Raw genomic sequence first — 22,727 nt, 5'->3', positions numbered from 1 at the left:
ATATTAATAATAAATAAATCATTTTTTCATTTTAATGAAATAATTCATATTTGAGTATTATTTTGGCTTTATAATTGTTGTAGTGCTACACTTGGCCTGCAGGGGGTCCTTATTTGTAAGCAAACGTTTGGATTTTTTTGCATCAGTTGTGTACATTAAAACCATCATCCAGCCACATTCAACACCCCCCCACCCTACCCCCCCACCTCCCCAGAGACGTCCTCATGACTGCACATTGAAGGCTTCTATGACTCAAAGCAGCAATATTTAGCTAGCATCATTTATTAACTTAATTGCTTTTTTGAAGTTGTTTCCTTTCCATATTCCGCAGTAATTACCAGAGGAATTTTTGCAAGGATGCGACTCCGCAGTCGGATGCATGACTTGATTGAGGCGCTGGGGGACGTCCAGCGAGGAGGAGATCTAATCTGGCTTGTTTTAAGAGGCTGACGAAGGGCGTAATTGCTTAATTGCTAATGGGAAGTCTGCTAATGAGATGCTTTAATCTGACGGACGATTATCAAGACGTTCAAATGGAAATTGTAATTACGCGAGTGTTAATCTTTGTCGGCTAAAGTGATGACGATAACGTGTTCATCTTCGTTTGGTTTGTGATGGCGTGAATGTTGACCTCAACTGTGAGCTCAACGGTTAAAGCTGCATTTAGAAATCCCACAAATTCATTGGAAAGATCCAAATGAAAGCCAAGTACAAGTTTTTCATCGATAGAATTTCTACATTCATTAATAAAAATATATGATAATATATTTGGTCAGATACTAAAGTGTCTTTATTGCATTTGGAATATTTCATAAATATTTCTATTTTATTATTTTCTTTAATAATGATACAAATAATAATACAAATCCTGAAATATTTTAAAGATGTAAATGAAGACTAAGATGTAATGTTTTATTCTAATTTATATATGAATTATGATAAATATATGAAAAATCTAATCAGTGACAAATCTAATCATTTTCATGAATATTTTATGATTTCTTTCTATGTTTGAATATTTTCAATGGCAATATTAATATTTTTAAATATTCACTTTTAAAATAATCTAAAAATATACCTTAAAATATCTTTGAAAAATACAAGCAATTGATAATACAATTCCTGAAATATTGTAAAAATATAAGTGAAGAAGAGATAAATATCATTTTCTATTCATATAATTTCTAATTATAATTTTGGCATTACTAAAATCTGGATTTTATTTTTTTTATTTTTTTTATTTATATGATTTTATTATTTGAAATATAATTTTTTAAATTATTTTCCCATTTTATTGCTGTTTTTAAATATTAGATGTTTTAAATGGAATTATTCTAATTATAAGAAATACAAATAATTAATAATAATTCCTGAACTATTATTAAGACCAAACTGAAGACCAAAGATACCAACAAATTATTAAAAATATATTAAAATAAATTTATTCAGTAAGTAACATTTACTGTATTGTCAATTTTTCGTAAATGAAAATGTTATAATTAGTTTTTATTATTTTTGTATTTTTGTCCTATTTTTAACACAAATTTTTAACACAAATTTTTAGTTTTTCTGCATAGTACAACTTTTTTTCTAAATATTTTGACTATTCTTGTAAAATTAATGTGTTTTTTATTTACAATTTCTGTTGTTTTGTTTTTAATTTTCCAGCTATTTCTACTTTCTTTTTGTAAATTCTAGTATTTTTTTAAATATTGGATTTAAAAAAAAATACAAATACATATAAAATAAATTCCTGAAATATTTTTAAATATTTTAATAATTGTTGAATTAATTACAATTAATTAAATGAATAATAATAAAATAGAAAATAATTTAAGTTGTTTATTGCAAGCTACCCTGCAAGTAGCTCGGAGACTAGACATCCTTTTCATTGTTCGACGGTACAAACAAAATGGACGACATTTTGCGTGATGCTTTCCTGTTCTTAGATGCACTCGTAAAGATAAATGTCTCCTGTCACGGTACATCACATCAGGTTTGTACTGCATGCATGTTTCATCCTGCGTTGTTGCCATTAGGGCTATTTTGTTTGTTTGGTTTGGTTTGCCGTGCGAGGTTATTTTTACTGGCGGAGATGAATAATTGAGTCATCGTGCGAGGACAAGTTGAAAGTGAATTCTGCGACTGCGGGTATGAATAAACATGTTTTGTTGGCGAGATGTCTTGAGCGAGAGCCTAATTAAGTTGTAGGCTTGACTTTAATTGTCTTAATACGCCGTCTCTTTGTCTCCCGGTGACGTCTATCGCCTCTTAATTGATTCCCAAGCAGATCTAATCTTCAGGCTGGATTGATGGCCTCACTTTAAACTGGCGACGCTAATTACAACTTGATCTACTTTCACCAGATCTATCGTCACCATCAACGTTTGTGTTTGGACAGGACAGCAGCGATGGCGGCGGGAAGATGGTGTTACACGGCTTTCCTGATGGCGACGGTGACGGCGCTCGGCGCTGACGGGAAGCCCGGCGAGGAGGGAGTGGCGTCGCCGCCCTATCGACCGGTCTTGAGGTTCAGACACAAGGTATTGTTTGCATTTTATGCTGCCATTTATTCGAGAGGAGTCGATCATGAGCTGTGAAATGACTTGCAACAAATTTCCAGACGATTATTACTCGACTCATCACACAGCAACTAACACTCAAACGCTATACATCACAAATAGACAAACGTATCAATATGAGTTTCATTTTAAATTGTTCCCATACTGCATTTTGCATTTCATTGGAGGAGCACAGCAAACCAAAAAACCAGAGGGAAGCTGATGTCATTGCAGCACACAATGAACGAATTGCTCAGATTAATGCCTTTAATTAAAATATATATATATATTGGGACATGTTTGTATATTTCTATATATACCTTTTGCGTGTTAAGTTGCTGTGTGATGACTTTAGTACTTGTTGTGAGTACACTGATAGCTGGTGAGAAAGAAAGCTACCAAAAAAGTGTTAGTATTCGCTCACTTACTGTTGAGTCATGGCTTAAAATAATAAAAACGTAGCGTCTTATACACTGGAATTAGCGCTAACGTACGATAAAGACTCAATAATGATAAATGAATGAAATCCGGATAAATGATATCAGACAGTAGAGTAGCGTTCTGTCCAGCATTCATACGCTCATATTAGTTTTATTATGATGAGCCCGGCGCTCATTCTTCATGCCACCTGTCAGACCAGACTGAGGGGAAATTACAACCGTTTGGTGAAAAATGGCCACATCTGACTTTTTTCATCGCTGAGAGAATTTCCTCCGTGGGCCTGCGGCGGCGTTTCGGTCGCGGCGTCCGTCAGCACAGATGAAGAATGAGAGCAGATGCATCACATCTGAGCATGCTGATCATTTTTAACAATAACTTGGAAGTTTCCTACGAGGCATTGACTGAACGTTGCTGAGAGACAAAGCGTTCGGGCTCGCGCTATTGTGCGCACAAACAAACAACAACTGTTTTTTTTTTTTTTCTTCCCTCCCCCATCGTGTGTAATAGCGGTGCCATCGCTCATCGGGTTCCAAATCAATCAAAGGCAAAAGCATCCAGCTTGGAGAAGACGGCCGTGTCATTACTTTTCTCAGCTCAAACAATCTTCACATGCTAAATATTACGCTTCTTTTCTTCTGCAACTTTAAAAGTAGGATCATGCAAGATCTTATTTTAATTATTTATTGTTTTTATACATTTATATACTCATTTTCTATTTCTGTTGTGGAAGAAAAAGGTACTATAAATGACGTGTCGTGTTGTTAGTATCGCTTACAGATTGTCTGATATCATGTCTCAGTGTTTGTGATGGACAATGAGGTAAAATATTAATATTAATTATAATATTTATTATAATTATATATAATTATTATATTAATATAAATAGCATGAAATGCTCAGGAAAGTGTGCTTTTTTTTGCCTTCAATTCTTTTTTGAATCCAAAGGCTATTTCCGACCCGTGGCTAATTTTTTATTGGTTGGTGGCATATTCTAAAAGTATAATGTCACAAGAAAATGAAGAAAAAATCATTTTAGAAGACAAAAATGTAAAAAAAAATAATGTAAAAATGTAAAATATAATATAATATGAAAAATGTAATATGAGTAAAAATAATGTGAATTTAAGTTGTGAAGTTGTTATATAATATATATATAATATAAAATAAAGTATATAATATTATGGCACACAAAAAAGAAGAGTTGTCATTTTTGTAAAAAAATACGTTGTCGCAGAAGCTATAATGTAAAAAATAAAAAATGGTATCGAATAATATAATAATAAATAATATATAATATAATATATATAATATTCATTTATATTATATAATATAATATTCGAATAATATCGGAATATTATGGGAATAATGTCATTATTATGAGAAAAAAGGTTTAGCATAAACATTTTAGTGTCTGCGTGGTGCAGTGTTCCATAAAGTAGGATCATGGAAGATTTTATTTTAATTATTTATTGTTTTTATACATTTATGTACTCATTTTCTATTTCTGTTGATGCTTGGAGTATTGTGGAGGAAAAAGGCACAATAGATGACGTGCCGTGTTGTTGCTTTTTTTGCACAAACTTTATTTTTAGACTGTATAATTGAATCCAAAGGCTACGTGGCTAATTTTTTATTGATTGGTGGCATATTCTAAAAGTATAATTTCACAAGAAAATGAAGAAAAAATTATTTTAGAAGACAAAAATGTTATATAACAAGAAAAAATAATGTAAAATGTAATATAATATAATATAATATAAAATTATAACAAACAAAAAGATTTAACAAAATCATCACACAGCAACTTAACACTCAAATGTTGTACCTCCGAAATTTAGAATATGGATCAATATGAGTTTAATACGAGCGGTCGAGTGGTTAATGCGCAGACCTCACAGCTAAGAGACTCGAGTTCAATCCCACCCTCGGCCATCTCTGTGTGGAGTTTGCATGTTCTCCCCGTGCATGCGTGGGTTTTCTCCGGGTACTCCGGTTTCCTCCCACATTCCAAAAACATGCTAGGTTAATTAGCGACTCCAAATTGTCCATAGGTATGAATGTGAGTGTGAATGGTTGTTTGTCTATATGTGCCCTGTGATTGGCTGGCCACCAGTCCAGGGTGTACCCCACCGCCTCTCGCCTGAAGACAGCTGGGATAGGCTCCAGCACCCCCCTGTGACCCTCGTGAGGAAAAAGCGGTAGAAAATGAATAAAAATAAAAAATAATATAATATATAAAAATGTAATACAAGTAAAAATAATGTACATTTGTAATATTATGGCACACAAAAAGAATTGTAATTTTTGTAAAAATACATTGTGGCAGAAGCTATAATGTAAAAAATAAAAAATGGCGGAATAATGTCGGAATATTATGGGAATAATGTCATTATTATGAGAAAAAAGGTTTAGCATAAACATTTTAGTGTCTGTGTGGTGCAGTGTTCCATATAGTAGGTGTTATTTTTTTGTTGCACCGTGAGTGGAGGCGGCATTGTTGTGATTATTAATCATTTTCGAGTGATATGATAGAGTATATTTGTAGTTAATGGATAGAGTGAGAAGAATGTTGTGATGGGTGTGCACTGACTCTCTCTGCAGCGGGGAGGGATGCGGTTACGTAAGGAGTCGCGACCTTGAAGTTTTCCCTCAATCACCAGAAGGCACTCAGCCATAAATAGCTTGTCACGTCATCTTGAACCCCTCGTGAAGTCTTGGAAGACGTTCTTAACTCTTTGTGTCACTTTGAAATTAGCCATGATCCCTGTTGACGGACACTGTCAGAGAGGCGTTCGGGTAAACGTGTGTTTATTAGCGTCAATGTAGCATGGTGACACAAAGTGGAGACTTCTAGCACTCCACCAGTTTATAAATGGTGAAAGTCGGTTGCGTAAAAATTGGATTTATGATCAATAATGTTCACTATTTTTGCGTTATTTTGTATTTTTAAGCTTTGTTGACTTTCGAAAGCTCGTCATCAACTGGTCAAAGCATGAACAGCCGTTTGGCTGCAGCCGAAGAGGGGGGAATGGTAAGCCAACACTGCCATCAAGTGGTCAAATGATGCATACACGCACACAGACCCAAGTTAAAGGACAAAAAATAACGTAGTTTAGTAGAAAATCTGCAGGGAACAAAACATACTGTGACGTCAACACAAACAAAATGGAGGCCAAAAGGGACTGACATCTAAAGCCCCGACCGTCCAACTCGCACTGGGCTGAGCTACATGGCAAATCCAGATTAACGGGGGCTGAGTGGGGAGGGATTGTGATGACATGCAGCGAGAGAAACACGACTGGAATTATAAAATAGTCCAAAAGCTGCACTTCAAACTCCTACTGCCATCCTATCCTTGACGCTTTGCCATCATATCACATTCCACGTTTGCCATCAACGACATCATTTATTATTATTATTATTATTATTATTATTTATTACTCACTGTCCGCATCAAGCATACGTAAACAACATTACACTAAAAAGCAACGATGTCACAGCAGTTCAGGAAGATCATATTGTGGTTCAAATATCACTATGCTGTGATTTTTAAAACAATAATTAATAAATGATTGCTCACAGCTAGGAGACCAGGGTTCAATTCCACCCTCGGCCATCTCTGTGTGGAGTTTGCATGTTCTCCCAGTGCATGCGTGGGTTTTCTCCGGGTACTCCGGTTTCCTCCCTCCGGTTAATTAGCGACTCCAAATTGTCCATAGGTATGAATGTGAGTGTGAATGGTTACTCAACCAAACAAAAAATGGATCTCTGTGGCTTCGGCATAATATTGGTATCAGCAGTTCAAAATCAGATATTGGGATTGAATGGGAACATTAAAAAACCTTTTTAATCAATCAAACAAACAAAAAGATTTTTTTTTTTTAACAAAATCATCACACAGCAACTTAACACTCAACTCTTGTACCTCAGAAATTTAGAATATGGATCAATATGAGTTTAATACGAGCTGCACGGTGGTCGAGTGGTTAATGCACTGACCTCACAGCAAGGAGACTCGAGTTCAATCCCACCCTTGGCCATCTCTGTGTGGAGTTTGCATGTTCTCCCCGTGCATGCGTGGGTTTTCTCCGGGTTTTCTCCGGTTTCCTCCCACATTCCAAAAACATGCTAGGTTAATTAGCGACTCCAAATTGTCCATAGGTATGAATGTGAGTGTGAATGGTTGTTTGTCTATATGTGCCCTGTGATTGGCTGGCCACCAGTCCAGGGTGTACCGCGCCTCTTGCCTGAAGACAGCTTGGATAGGCTCAAAATATCGCCTGTGAGGATAGGCGATAGAAAATGAATGAATGTTTTGTTTTGGAGCTGCCGGGCTCCCGGAGCAGGAGGGGATAGAAAAGAAAAACAAAGAAAACACAAAAACAAACAGGAGTACATTACCAAATGTCTATGATGGTTATAAGAGGCTGTTATGTGAGTGTGAATGGTTGTTTGTCTATATGTGCCCTGTGATTGGCCGGCCATCAGTTAAGGGTGTACCCCGCCTCTCGCCCGAAGACAGCTGGGATAGGCTCCAGCACCCCCGCGACCCTCGTGAGGATAAGCGGTAGAAAATGAATGAATGCTGACTTTGGTCTATTATTAGTCAAAAAACATTGAAAGACTAATTTTATGTAGCGTTCTATTGTTGAGCGTTACCATCAAAGTTTGCCGCTATGCCACGCCCACACCCTATGGCGAAGGCAAAAATGCTTTGGAATTGATCATGGCCCATATGTCTAGTGTCCGTCATCTTAATTTGAGCTAATTCGGTCAAAATCCTTACGAGATGTTTGTTAAAATATGTCCCCTGATTTGGGCTAAACTGGCCAGTCCAAACCAAAATGGCCAACTTCCTGTTTGTTTGCGAATGTGAGTTCATGACAGATCATTGAAGTTGCTGGCATGGGATAATATTTCAAAATAAAAATAATTGTTGCAGCCACTAGTTTGTGGTTCTGTTCAGAAGATACCATCCACATGAGTTTTATTTCTCCAACTTGAAGGGCTCTTGGACTTTGAGGATGTGGAGGCTGTGTAATCAGAAGCTGCGGTGTCGACGGAGCGAGTGGGTTTGAACCGATAAATCCTGAACGTGCCCAAGAGAGCTGTGGGCCGTCAGCCAAGGGGAGATGGTTCCGCAGAATGACGCCCCCCTACGACTGGGGGATACTTGCTGCTTCACTCGTCTCCCACAAAGTGCCCCCTGGGGGGGGGGGGGGGGGGGGGGCTCGGGGGAAATCAGTCTGTTCAAACAAATGGGAGTGCGAGTTGTGTGGACATATGCAAATAAGCTCATGGTAATATCTCCCAGCTACCTGTGGCGCTTTGCTAAATGTCAGGCACGCTACAGGAATAGCACGCAGCCACAGGTGGCGGCGGCGGCGATGGCTCTGAGCTTGTTTTTGCGTCGACACGCCGCTTTTCATTTAACTTTACAGTCAAACACCATGAAAGTAACATTTTAGAACATCTTAGAATCCGAAATGGAACTTGCTCAGTACGATATGAGCAATAGAAGCGTCTTTTTAAGGTCATTCAGAGGTGGACTTCCTGGTGTGTTTTGGATCATTGTCCTGCTGCAGAACCCAAGTTGGTTTCAGTTTGAGGTCAAGATGGCCGTCATGGATATTCTCCTTCAGGATGTTTTGGTAGACAGCATAATTCATGGTTCCATTTATCACAGCAAGTCTTCCGGGTCCCGAAGCAGCAAAACAGCCCCAGACCATCACACTACCACCACCATATTTTACTGTTGAAAGAACTGATGTTCTTAACCTTTGTTAAGTTAACTAATGTTCTTTTGGTTTTCGTCTTAGACTGAACACATGAACACCGACCTTAACTGAGGCAAAGTGAGGTTGGGGTCTTGTTCTTGTGGGGTCTTTTGTGACCTCTTGAATGAGTCGTTGCTGTGCTCTTGGGCTAATTGTGGTTGGCCGGCTATTCCTGGGAGGGTTCACTACTGTTCCATGTTTTCACTGATTGTGGATAATGGCTCTTACTGTGGTTTGCTGGAGTCCTAAAGCTTTAGAAATGACTTTATAGCCTTTTGTTAAGGCCAACACGCAAAACCCCCCACTTTTTTTACACCACTGTACTGTATATACAATAATATATCATATCATATGTATATATCATATATAATAATTACATATTGCATATCTAATTATTCTATAATTAATATAATATATAATATATAATTATTATATATGCATATTGCATATATTATATTATATTTTTATATTGCATATCCAATTATTCTATAATTAATATAATATAATAATATAATATATAATATGTAATATATTTGCACATGCAATTGTATTATTTAGCTCTTATTAATTTTTCTAAATTGCAAAAGTATATGTAATGTATATACATATTTGTGTGTATATGTTTCCACGTATTTAACTTTCATAATGACTTATGATAACGATCTTTGATCACATGATCATCCAAGAAGCAATGCTGTAACAGCGGTATGGAGCAAACTGCTCAATCAGCATTAATAGCGTTGCACATAGACAGCCCAGCAGAGCCATTTTAAAGCGCATGCAGAGCTAGATGGACCTGCTGGGTGATGACCACTCACGATACTTCTAATGTGCTTCATCTATCGACATCAAAAGGTTCCAAAAAGTGCGACATCCAGGGTTTATTTATCGGGTAAAAAATGCTTAATGTTGCTATTTTCAGCAAGCAGCCAGATCGCCTTGTTGCTTATTGACCTGTTGCATAATGCATCGTCTTCACAACACCTCCTTGCTGAATCTGGGCGAGAGCAAGGAGAAAGCGTGTGCAGGAACAAGAAGGACTGTGGCGACTCAGAGAAATCAAATATTGATGGCAGCATTTTTCATATTCATGCATGGTGGACAGCGGCCATGTTAAAAACACTCTTTTTTCCCGTGCAGCAAATGCACCGCCCTCACCCACTCGTCCGCGTCCTCGTTTGGCTATTTCTTTCTTGGAAAATAATCAGGTGTGCTTTGACACGAAATAGACACGGGGGTCGGGGGGAAATTGCGGCCCGGAGAGTGGTTTAGATGTTCGCACACGGAAAAAAGGAATGATGGACGAAAGTAGATGAGGAAATACAAGGCTATGTTCACACACATGCACTTTGTAAAATAACTATACCTTTACTTTTCTATGCAGCTGGGAATTTCTTACACACACTAAAAAAAATTAGAATATGAATTAAAAAAAATATTTTTTTTAATATGACACAGGCACATGAAAAAATTAGCTATGGGATATCCATGGCTCCTGAGCTTTGGATTTTTTATAAATTGAAAAAAAACTAAATAAACTAAAAATAAGAAAAAAGTAATCTAATGAGAAAAAAAAGTCATAATTTTAGGAGTATAATGAGAAAAATAATATGATTTTCATAGTTAAATATTATATATAAATATTATATTTTATATAAATATTTATATTATAATAAATGAATAAGAACGGGATAAGGAATAGTCGTAATTTATGAAAGTTAGGCTGTGGAAAACGTTATAATGTAATGGAATAAAGTCATAATAAAGTGGGAATAAAGTCATAATAGGAAAAGAATAAATAATCAGTCAAATAATCCAAATATTATGTAAATTAAATTACAAATTGAAATAAAAATACATGTAATTTTTGACAAATTCCATAAATGATGTAGAAAATTTTCAAATGTTATGAGAATCAAAATATTTTGAGAAGAAAATATACAAGAAATAGCAAAAAGAAAACAGCTGTAATTGTACGAGAATAAAGTCAAAATATGAAGAAAAAAGTCATATTCTAATGAGAAAGAATACATTTGAAATAAGCTTGTGATGATGAAATGAAAAATAATGTTGTTTTAGTACTTCTGAGTTGAAGAGTTTCATGAAAACAACTAAAATAAAATAAAGTTGTATAATATTGAACATTTTCCACTATGTTGGCCTCCCGCCGCGCTGGTGTAAACATTCCAGGATCATGGAATCAATGGAATATGAGGACCTTAGCATTGCATCAGTGTCGTGTTTATTCCTCTAAAATGGAAAGAAAAAAAGGTTCTCTGTCACCCCAGCTTGGCTTAATTTAACTCTCTCTCTTTATCTCGCAGGATGGAATCCCTGGCAGCTTAAGGATGAAGGGTAAGTTGCTTTTTTTCCCCCATTTCTGATTCGAATGACATGTGGGGGGGGGGGTGGTGTGCATGGATGGCAGAAACATGGCGACTGTCAGCAGCTTTCATGTCCTTTGGCTTTTAGTGAACATCTAATTAAGACGGTTCTATTTGAGGGGGGGGGGGTGGGGGGGGGGGGCGCTAAGGAAGCCTTCTCGCATGCAGAAGATACCTGATTGGAGTTGGTTAGTCGGTTCTAGACCTGGCTGTTATAAGTGAATTTTTCCAAAGTAGGATTCTTTATGACCTTCTAAATACATTTTTTAACATTATTAGAGCCCTCTATACATAAAATAACAGCCCTATAGTCACTTTTACACTCCTATTCACCAATATAGTCGACATAATAAGAGAAGGCATAACATAGACTCACACATATTAGCATTGGGGGAGTTGTTTTTTTTCCACGCATGCACGGGGAGAACATGCAAACTCCACACAGAGATGGCCGAGGGTGGAATTGAACTCGAGTCTCCTAGCTGTGAGGTCAGCGCATTAACCACTCGATCGCCGTGCAGCTCGTATTAAACTCATATTGATCCATATTCAAAATTTCTGAGATACAACATTTGAGTGTTAAGTTGCTGTGTGATGATTTTGTTAAAACGTCAAATCTTTTTGGTTTTAGGTTTTTTAATGTTCCCATTCAATCCCAGTATCTGATTTTGAACTGCTGATAGCAATATTATGCTGAAGTCACAGAGATTTTGTTTGGTTGAGTAACCATTCACATTCATACCTATGGACAATTTGGAGTCGCTAATTAACCTAGCATCTTTTTGGAATGTGGGAGGAAACCGGAGTACCCGGAGAAAATGGAATGGAATTCAATAGTGTTTCTCACCTTCTTTATGAAATCACTGGGACTCGCAACTTTTTTTTTTGGCCCCATGGCAGGTTATTTAGCAATTTCACTCAATACAAACGGACTAGTTATGTGTAATATTGTACGAAAATCAAGGCAAAATTGTACTAATCTGACCAATCCAGTCCTTATTTGATGTATCTGTTATCGACGACACAGTTTCTGGTTCAATACCAGTGTGAACGCGAAGCAAACCACAACAGGAATCTTTCATTCCACTTTTTTGGTCTGCATCCTATTCCCAGTCGTAGCGGAATGTTGTGCACCGGTCAAGGCAAGAGTTAATGCATGTGTTTGTGCACAATGGGAAACAAAACAAAAACATATATAAAACATTTATCTTGGTCCACAGTGTGGGCCGGGGGTCTGGGGGGTTTGAAAAAGCAGGCGAGAGCGATGACCTCAACATGGTTTTTACATGAAGCCTCCAAGGACGTACACCGAGCTCGAATTTCCTCTCTCCGGCGTTGGCGTTTTTTTTTTTTTTACGCAGACAGGAAGGTCGGAATACTAATGAGCGGGAAGCGCACGGACGTCACGTTATGCGCCTTCACAAGTTATTTCGGAGCTGGCGGTCCCGTCGCTTGGCTAAACGGCGCTGATCAAAGCGGAGGACAGTCCCATCGATGAAGGGAAAATCCCACATTCGTGACGGCGTTGAGCTTAGAAGTGCTTCAATTTATTTTCCTCCAGCAACATTTTTTTTTTAGCTCTTTTATTGTGGAGTTCTTTGCTGGCAGCTTGACAGCGGACTCGGCCGGCACAAAAGGCTGGCTTCTGCTTTTTTATTCGTCCTGGTTTCCTTCTCTTTGTGCGCCAATCAAATCAGGTTACACAAGCTAACGGGCGGCAACGTTGCACATTTAGACACATTTAGTTGCAACGTCGGGTTTCAAACTCAAAGACTTGGACGCGGCAGCGGCGGCGAGCGTGGATGCTCATGTAACGAGAGAGCAATTAAAATAGCTGCATTTGGACTCCGCTGCTCTCCGATGCTTTCATGTCAGACTTTTAATTAGCAGAATAATGATATATGCCGGACGCTAATTAGGCGGGGTCAGGGCTATGCTTCCTGGTCAGGGGTCCTTCGACAGGAAGTCGAAGTCGCAATTCCAAGTTGATTGACTAATGTGGAGTTTGGTGAGACACCCGACCACCAAAACAACAGCCTTTTATTGCAGGTTTGAATGATCTCACAACAATTCCTAATAATCCCTATTTATGTCTTATTTTCTGTTATTACATCTCTTATATTGGGTAATAAGAATTTAAAGATGACTATAGGGGTGCTATTTCGTGTCTAGAGGGCTCTAATGATGGTAAAAAAAATGTATTGAAAAGGTCATAAAACAGGTTTTCTATGCTCTAACCACAGAAATATTCTATTTGGGTAATAAGAATTTTAAGATGACTATAGGGGTGTTATTTCATGTCTACAGGGCTCTAATGATGGTAAAAAAATGTATTGAGAAGGTCATAAAACAGGTTTTGCTTTAACCACAGAAATATTCAATTTGGGTAATAAGAAATTAAAGATGACTATAGGGGTGTTATTTCATGTCTAGAGGGCTCTAATAATGGTAAAAAAATCTATTCAGAAGGTCATAAAACAGGTTTTCTATGTTCTAACCACAGAAATATTCAATTTGGGTAATAAGAATTTAAAGATGACTATAGGGGTGTTATTTCATGTCTAGAGGGCTCTAATAATGGTAAAAAAATCTATTCAGAAGGTCATAAAACAGGTTTTCTATGTTCTAACCACAGAAATATTCTATTTGGGTAATAAGAATTTAAAGATGACTATAGGGGTGCTATTTCGTGTCTAGAGGGCTCTAATGATGGTAAAAAAATGTATTCAGAAGGTCATAAAACAGGTTTTCTATGCTCTAACCACAGAAATATTCTATTTGGGTAATGAGAATTTCAAGATGACTATAGGGGTGCTATTTCATGTCTAGAGGGCTCTAATGATGGTAAAAAAATTATTGAGAAGGTCATAAAACAGGTTTTCTATGCTCTAACCACAGAAATATTCTATTTGGGTAATAATAATTTAAAGATGACTATAGGGATGCTATTTCATGTCTAGAGGACTCTAATAACGTTAAAAAAATTATTCAGAAGCTCATAAAACAGGTTTTCTATGCTCTAACCACAGAAATATTCTATTTACATAGAAGAAATCAAATGTTTACATCGTCCTGTTACACTTTTATGACAGTTACAAACTTTAAAAATGTTATTTAAAAGTATTAATCATGTAATTAATACTACAAAAATGTTATGTGATGTCATTTTATCTCAAACCAGACTTTAATAACTCATAATATGATGAATGCCCCCAGTCCAGGGGTCCACCCTGGACTGGTCGCCAGCCAATCACAGGGCAACAATGCAAGATGTCACATTCATTTTTTGTCTGCCCCACATGGGCGACAAAGGCAAGGAAATTCCTCTCTCTGACTGAGTATTGATTGATGTCATCCACCATCATGGCTCATCCTCATTCCATGCTAATGGAGGACACGCCCGCTAGTCAATTCATCAGGTTTATTTATTTTATTTTATCAGAATTGATTAGCCGATTGCTAATTGATTCCTTTGAATATAAGCAACCTTTCGTCATTTCCTAAAAAGTGTAAACGGGCGCTTCAGCTCCTCCAAACAAGAGCTGTTGTCGTGTAAACGAGGCTTTTGTGGCCCCGAGCTAAGCGTCGGAGATCGGACGCCACCACGCTTCTCTGCGGCGCGGAAGGTCAAAGCGGTAATTGCGGAGGGGGCATTAGCATAACGAGAGCCCCCCCCCCCCCGCAATCTTCCCTCCCTCCGCCTGTCTGCTGCGATTCGCTTCAACGACTTCTTCTTCGTCAATAAATCGAGAGAGGAGGTCTCTCTCGCTCTCTCTCGACTATTTCCAGCGAACCCATTTGACGAGGAGGAGCCGGGGCGGCGTCTCGGAGAAAGTCATAAATAATTCACACGGCGGAGGCTTCCGCTGATGGTTACGCAAGCCAGGTCAATTTAGCCTTAATGCCTCACTTTTACGAGCCACGTCAACCTCCGTGGGATGACGGGATGACACCGCCGCAGCTGATTGGATGATGGAGTTCATGCCAAAAGAAAAAAAAAAAATAGCATTACACCGTCTACTCCTTAAAAAACTCCAGGATTTAAAAAGTATATATATAGTGGTACCTCACTCCAAAACTGAAACATGGAAAAACGTTAGCATTTTCATTGAAAGGGCGGACGGCGTGAAGTGGACATGGACGCCATTTTCATCCTTTTTTTTTAAGTTTCATAGTATTGCTCAGATATTTTTAGTGCTGGCCCTCACAACCTTCTTTGGCCCCGTGGTAGGTTGTTTAGCAGTTGCACTAAAAATCAGCAACATGTTTGTTTGAGTGCTCGATTCCGCAATACAGTAAGGGTTTACACCAGTCCAGGGTGTACCCCACCTCTTGCCTGAAGTCAGCTGGGATAGGCTCCAGCGTATTCCCCGCGACCCTAATGAGGATAAGCGGTACATAAAATAGATGGTTGGAGTCTAAAGGTGACTATAGGGGTGCTATTTCATGTCTTGAGGGCTCTAATAATGTTCATTCGTTCATTCATTTTCTACCGCTATTTCCTCACGAGGGTCGCAGGGTGTGCTGGGGCCTATCCCAGCTGTCGTTGGGCGAGAGGCGGGGTACACCCTGGGGTACACCCTGGAGTGGTTGCCAGCCAATCACAGGGCACATATAGACAAACAACCATTCACACTCACATTCATACCTATGGACAATTTGGAGTCGCTAATTAACCTAGCATGTTTTTGGAATGTGGGAGGAAACCCACGAACAAGCAAACTCCACATAGAGATGGCCGAGGGTGGAATTGAACCCTGGTCTCCTAGCTGTGAGGTCTGCGCGCTAACCACTCGACCGTCGTGCAGCCCTAATTTTAAATAAAACTTTTTATTATTAAGGGGAAAAAAAATCAAAGCTACATGGCCCTGTGTGAAAAAGTTAACTGAGACATAATAAGTTAACTGAGATTAATCAGTTTGGAAAGCGGGTGGGAGTCAATATTCATTCATTCATTCATTTTCTACCCCTTTTTCCTCATGTGGGAGGAAACCGGAGTACCCGGAGAAAATGCATGCACGGGGAGAACATGCAAACTCCACACAAAGATGCCCGAGGGTGGAATTGAACCCTGGTCTCCTAGCTGTGTGGTCTGCGCGCGAACCACTAGACGGCCGTGCCGCCGCTCTAATAATGTTAATGTTAAAAATGTGAGTTTATGACACGGAATATTGACATGATATGACTTAGTCCTTGTATGAGCACATGTTACTCGTGTAAAACGTCATTACTAAGTCCCTTTTACATAAGAGGCAGCCTCTAATAAGACAGATTGCGTTGGTCCTTAGTGGTTCCATTGTGTTTTGGTCTTAATGAAGCAGCCGCCAATCGGAGCTAAAATTGGACGTCGTCTTCAAGCAACGTGCGTTTCAGCTGCAAGCTAGCAAGGAGGTGAAGAAGGCTTTCATAAGCTGGCGTCTGATAGCAAGTCGTCATTTTAAATGAAAGAAACCACAATTACGTGTCACAAAACGGTCCCTTCGTAATTGGAAATTGCATTCAACGTGAGAATGTTTGTAATCAAATTCAGCCTATTGCACGCTTGAGTGTGGGTATGGGGGGGGGGGGGGTCCAATCAATGGCACCGCAACTAATATGTCGCGTGTTCAAAGACACTCGCGAGGCTTAATCACATCTCCTCAAAGCGGAGGGATGCGTCAGATTGTGTCGCTTCATCAAGACCATCTTTGCGCGTGTCAGTCTGGCGACCTCCAGCAACAAGTCTGAACCCCCCCCCCCCGTCATCGCACGTCTTTTGCGTTTGCTTTTACGTTGCTCTCATCTGTCAGCCCCCATCCCCGTCATACATAACGTAAGATCTTCATCAGTATGCCAGCATCCCCAGGACGCCACCAGGTTCATAAGCAAGAGGTGCATTTGAATAATTTAGCAGCTGCCAGATCTAAAACGACACAACGCCCCCCCCCCCTTCCTCGGGCCGCCGGGCCACACCTTGAATAAGTCATCCCATCTGCGCGTCGGCGACTCCCTGTTGTTTCAGCGCTGTCACGCCTCAATTTCACGCGCAATGGCTTTCAAAACCGTACGTCTCCATCCAGTTAGAGGAGATCCACCCAGCAGGATCTGTCTTTTTTTTTTGGCAGTGGGGGGGCGGCAATGCTTGCAAGGGCACTGACGGGTTTAGTCGCCTGTGTCGGACTCGCCTTTGGGAATGGTGCTGGAGCTGTGGTGTTTTCACGTGGAAAAAATGATGGGGCGTACACAGCAGGGGGAAATAAAACAGGGTTTTTTTTTTAAAAAAAAGGAGTCGTTCGGCAGCAAATAGACTTTGGACATTTTGGATACTGTTGAATGAGGCGTGGGTGGGGCTTGGGTGCGACTCGCCCTCCTCCTTGCGATTCGTTCATCCTCCCACATTCCAAAAACATTCATTTTCTACCACTTTTTCCTCATGAGGGTCGCGGGGGTGCTGGAGCCTATCCCAGCTGTCTTCAGGCGAGAGGCGGGGTACACCCTGGACTGGTGGCCAGCCAATCACAGGACACATATAGACAAACAACCATTCACACTCACATTCATACCTATGGACAATTTGGAGTCGCTAATTAACCTAGCATGTTTTTGGAATGTGGGAGGAAACCGGAGTACCCGGAGAAAACCCACGCATGCACGGGGAGAACATGCAAACTCCACACAGAGATGGCCGAGGGTGGAATTGAACCCTGGTCTCCTAGCTGTGAGGTCTGCACGCTAACCACTCGACCGCAGTGCCGCCATTCCAAAAACATGCTAGGTTAATTAGCGACTCCAAATTGTCCATAGGTATGAATGTGAGTGTGAATGGTTGTTTGTCTATATGTGCCCTGTGATTGGCTGCCGACCAGTCCAGGGTATTCCCCACCTCTCACCTGAAGTCAGCTGGGATAGGCTCCAGCACCCCCGCGACCCTCATGAGGATAAGCGGTATATGAAATAGATGGATGGAGTCTAAAGGTGACTATAGGGGTGCTATTTCATGTCTCCAGGGCTCTAATAATGTTGAAAATTTTACGTAAATAGGTTTTCTAGTTTTCTATGGGCTGCATATTGGCGGTCGTGTGGTTAGCGCGCAGACCTCACAGCTAGGAGACCCGAGTCCAATTCCACCCTCGGGCATCTCTGTGTGGAGTTTGCATGTTCTCCCCGTGCATGCGTGGGTTTTCTCCGGGTACTCCGGTTTCCTCCCACATTCCAAAAACATGCTAGGTTAATTAGCGACTCCAAATTGTCCATAGGTATAAATGTGAATGTGAATGGTTGTTTGTCTATATGTACCCTGTGCGCAAAGTCAGCTGGGATAGGCTCCAACATACCCCCTCTGACCCTAATGAGGATAAGCAGCATAGAAAATAGATTGATGGAGTCTAAAAGGTGTCATAGGGGTGCTATTTCATGTCTAGAGGGCTCTACTGTTTAAAAAAGGTTGTAAATATGTTTTCTATGCTCTAAGTATGAAAACATTTCATTTCTACTGTGGATAAGGAATCCTACTCTGTAGAAATTAACTCATCACAGTCAGGTCTGGATGCAGTTAACCGTGATTAACCAGGGATTAGTTTCATATAAAATTGTAAATGTGCTTTATCGCCACCCTCAGGACTGTCGTGGTACTTCTGCTGCCACAACATAGGAGTGTTAAAAATGTTGAGTATTGCAGTATCCGCCGGCGTTATTGTCTGTCCTTGATTGGAGGGCTGAGAAGTGACAAAGCCAAGGCCAAACGCTATTGTTGTGTTTTGCAGCCAGCATCTAAGCCGAGACCCCGCTAGCAACGAGACAAAAAGCGCGTTGAAGAAGACAAGTGTTCTGTCACTCCTTTTTTTTTTCATCACTTGGAATTCACACAGCAGCCACAAAGGATCATCTGGGATCCAACGCTAAGACCTCAGCGTCTTTGGCTTTAAGGCGTCTTAAATTTACTGTCTCAGAATTAGGCTCATTGCCGCGGCTTGCGGGCCCGATCAGTGTCAAGCTACGTGTTCAGCGAGACGTGCGAGAGAAGCTGGAAAAATGGATGCTCGGCTAAAACGCAACGTTTACGTTCATCGGACGCCACCGTGAACGCACTGACCTTGAGACATAAACACCTCGAATCGCTCGCTAAATCTCAATAAGATTTTTTTCAAACTCTACTTAATTTGGGGCTGTTATAATGCTAATGTTGCTCTCTCTCTGTCTTGCTAACTTCCTGTGTGTTATTGTTATCATTCCCCCATAAGCCGCTTAATGCTCCTGGTCGCTTCACGATTGCGATTCAGCTCAGGAAAATCGATGGCGTGTCATCATAAGAGTGCAGCCTTGGCAAGTCAATCAGTCAACGTTTATTGCGCGTTAATAACTCTCGCTACAAACGATGATGACAAAATGATGGAAAGGCATCGAGAAGGTTTCTTCCTGGAAATACCTACTCATTTTTTACCCGGCTAATAAGGAGCAGGAGCTCACGGGTGACAAAAGAGGAGAACATTGAGGGATTAGCTAGCTCAGCTCGTATTGCAAGTCACGTTTCCAGAAGGTGGAAGCATGCGAGGGGCGGAGTTAAAAGTAGCCATGAAGTATGCAACGTTTATGCCTGAAAACTCGTTTTGAGTTATGTAATTTGTGCTGATTGTTTTCATTAAAAAGTAGCAAAACTACCTTTACAAATCGACCGTAAGATCGTGAAAGACTTTTTTGTACATTAAAACACCAGAAACAAGTTAATGTGAGCTAGCTAACAATGAACGACATTGGGACATACCTATTTTGACGACAAAGCCCTCTAAAAAAACAACCAAACTTATTTCCTCGCACATTGATTTCACATCGAGCATTTACCTGACGGTACTTTCGTACACACTTACGATGTCCGCTCTTCTTGGGATGGCCGTGTCTTCCAGCACAAGATTTTTGCTGCGTTACTCGCTGACCAGCAAATTAGAATCTTGTTTAGTCTTCCTAGCGTAATTGACAGCTAGGTATCTGTGAATGACGACGTCACGAATGGCTCATGAGGCGTCCGCTAGATACATTTTCCGTGTTAGCTGCTACAACAATGCTATCGCTGTAGTTAAGCTAATATAAAAGTTACATAAATTGTGTTATATAAATGATGTACATTGTTGCCATTTTTGAGTTTTTTTTTGTGAGGGTTTTAGCATCACAATAGGTATTTCCCATAATGTTCGTTGTTAGCTAGCTCATATTAAGTCATGTACTCGCGCTACAATGCACAGAAAAGAGAATGATGGGCAAAATTTCCCAAAAAGTTCAGTTCCCTTTTAATGTTTATGAGCTGTGTTTGTCTCCCGATGTCTCCAAGAAGCGCTATTGCGTACTTTATCCACTTTTTAGCACTTGTCCAATATAATAGATGCCATAAATCACACACAACGTAACATTAACTCATTCACTACCAGCCAGAAGTTTGACTGATCTTTCAAGGCACGCAGAATATTGTGTTCTACAGCTATATAAACATGGATCATACCAAGAGAAAGATCCGACTCTTGTCTTTCATTAGAAAAAAAAAGTTTGTTTCTACCGTCTTCCGTGCTTTAGTAATCAGCAGTAGAACATAGCTAAGTTTCATCAAAACATCACTTCCAAAAAAAGGGACACTGTTTTATAACGTCTGACCTGAACATTCCAACACGTATACTGTATGTATCACCAACCCACACGTCTCTAGTTCCTTCAATAGTTCTGCTGCTGGTGGTGGTGGTGGTGGTGGGAGCGGAACGAGGATGGAAAAAAACAAACAAAAAAAAACTAACCCGTGCACTTAAATATAGTAAAAATTGTCATATTTCAGACGTAGTTTGCGCATGGTGATTAATCTTAATTAGTTAAGTCAGCCATGACAAAGTGAAAAAAAATGTATCCTCCAATTCTGTGTGGAAGTGGTAATTTTTTAGATTTGTCTTGAGTCCCTGCAGAGCAAGAGTTCAGCAATGTGTTGTAAACAACGACTAACCGGAGTGTATAGGCGATTATGTTTGTGTTATTTCATGTCTACGGGGGCTTTGCTATTGTTCGATACTGCATTCAGAAAGTCATAAACAGGTTTTGTGTGCTCGAAATTCCAATATGTTCCATTTATCAACATTGAATCCTATATTGCAGAAATACATTCATAACCACGATGGACAAGGGACAACTGTAATTAAAAAGTCACATTTGCATAATTTGCATAATCTTGCATAATACATTTGGACGGATAGAGAGGGGTGCCAGTCCATATTTGGACTTTTAATGAAAACCATGCCTAGTAAGCTTCAGAGGTTTTTTTTTACAGGTGTTTTATATAAATATTTTTTTTTGTGTGTGTACCTATAATAATAATAATTATTATTATTATTTTTTATTATTATTATTACTATTATTATTATTACTATTATTATTATTATTATTATTATTATCATTATCATTATCATTATCATTATTATTATTATAACAATAATAATAATAATTATTATTATTTTTATTATAATATAATTATTATTATTTTTATTATTATTATTATTCTATAATAATACTAATTATTATTATTCTATAATGATAGAAATAAATTTTTATTCTATAATAATACCTATAATTATTCAAACATTGTGCACACTTGAGAACATCTTAAATTTTGTATTGTCTATGTATTATTTTCTCTTATTATGTCTACTATATTGGGTAATAGATATGTGACTATAGGGGTGCTATTTTAAGGTATGTAGGGCTCTAATAATGTTAAAAAAATGTATTAAGCAGGTCTTCTATGCTTTGACTTTTCCATTAATAAATAAGGAATCCTACTATACGGAAATTACCGATTAACCGATTAACCTCAATAAAGGAGGGATTACTCTAGTCAAAGCATTTGTTATTATTGCCAATCCTGTTGCTATTATTGATAGCTCTCGGATGGTCCATGTAGAAGTAATATTGGTTCTAGCATAGAGACTTGAGGGACCCCGACTGACCTGAAATGGTCATCATCTTCCAATGTGTTACAACAATGTAGACTTTAACTTTATATTGATCAAGCGATGCTTCACTGCTACAACGCTGTCTAAATCCCAAATAAAAGTCCTCCAATCGTGGCACTTTTTGTCGAGAAAAACACAACTTCAGCCCACTAAGTTAGCCAAGCATCTGACTGGAATGTGAAGTAGTAATTAGTTGGCACGGTGATAGATGTTTTGATCTCTGCCTCATCCTTTATGAGGACAGAATGAGAAAAGAGGAAGGCTCATGCTCGGTCGTTTGGCGCGGCGATGAAATGAGACGGAAAGTGGCTGCCAGGTGCTCCCATTTTTCTATGGACGTGCACAAACACACACACACACACACACACACACACTGCAACAATACAAATAATATATCTTTGTGTTAATAGAAGCATACTATGCCGCTAGCAATACAAATATTTTCATGGAATGAAATGACCGAACAACTTAATCATGCAAAAAAAAAAAAAAGACGCCACCCCATAGGTGGTGCCCCCTATGGGTGGTGGTCAAAATACTTTGCGTAGTATATACTGTCCATAGTAACCCCCAACGTTGCATAATTATTACACATTGTTTATTATT

General features: G+C 39.1%; 1 protein-coding gene and 1 long non-coding RNA gene across 4 annotated transcripts in view; one reads left to right on the top strand and one right to left on the bottom strand.

Annotated features, from left to right (window-relative positions):
• The window catches only part of fstl5 (follistatin-like 5), a 154,210-nt gene that overhangs the window by 21,968 nt on the left and 109,515 nt on the right, over window positions 1-22,727 (top strand). Inside the window, exons 2-3 of one of the 2 annotated variants that reach the window (XM_058049606.2) lie at window positions 2,367-2,543; window positions 11,104-11,134. In XM_058049606.2, coding sequence (XP_057905589.2) covers window positions 2,412-2,543; window positions 11,104-11,134 — 163 coding nt within the window. In that variant the 5' untranslated portion in view covers window positions 2,367-2,411. The remainder of the gene's footprint in view (window positions 1-2,366; window positions 2,544-11,103; window positions 11,135-22,727) is intronic. The other variant, XM_058049613.2, reaches the window with a different exon arrangement.
• Window positions 1-22,727, bottom strand: part of LOC144894899 (uncharacterized) — a 44,349-nt gene that overhangs the window by 21,126 nt on the left and 496 nt on the right. The window lies entirely within an intron of this gene.

The sequence above is a fragment of the Doryrhamphus excisus genome, linkage group LG23 (genome assembly GCF_037039965.1).
Source record: "Doryrhamphus excisus strain RoL-2023G ecotype Guam linkage group LG23, RoL_Dexc_Guam_v1.1, whole genome shotgun sequence".
In the NCBI taxonomy this organism is placed as follows: Eukaryota; Metazoa; Chordata; class Actinopteri; order Syngnathiformes; family Syngnathidae; genus Doryrhamphus; species Doryrhamphus excisus.
This window is presented reverse-complemented; position numbering and strand designations above follow the sequence as displayed.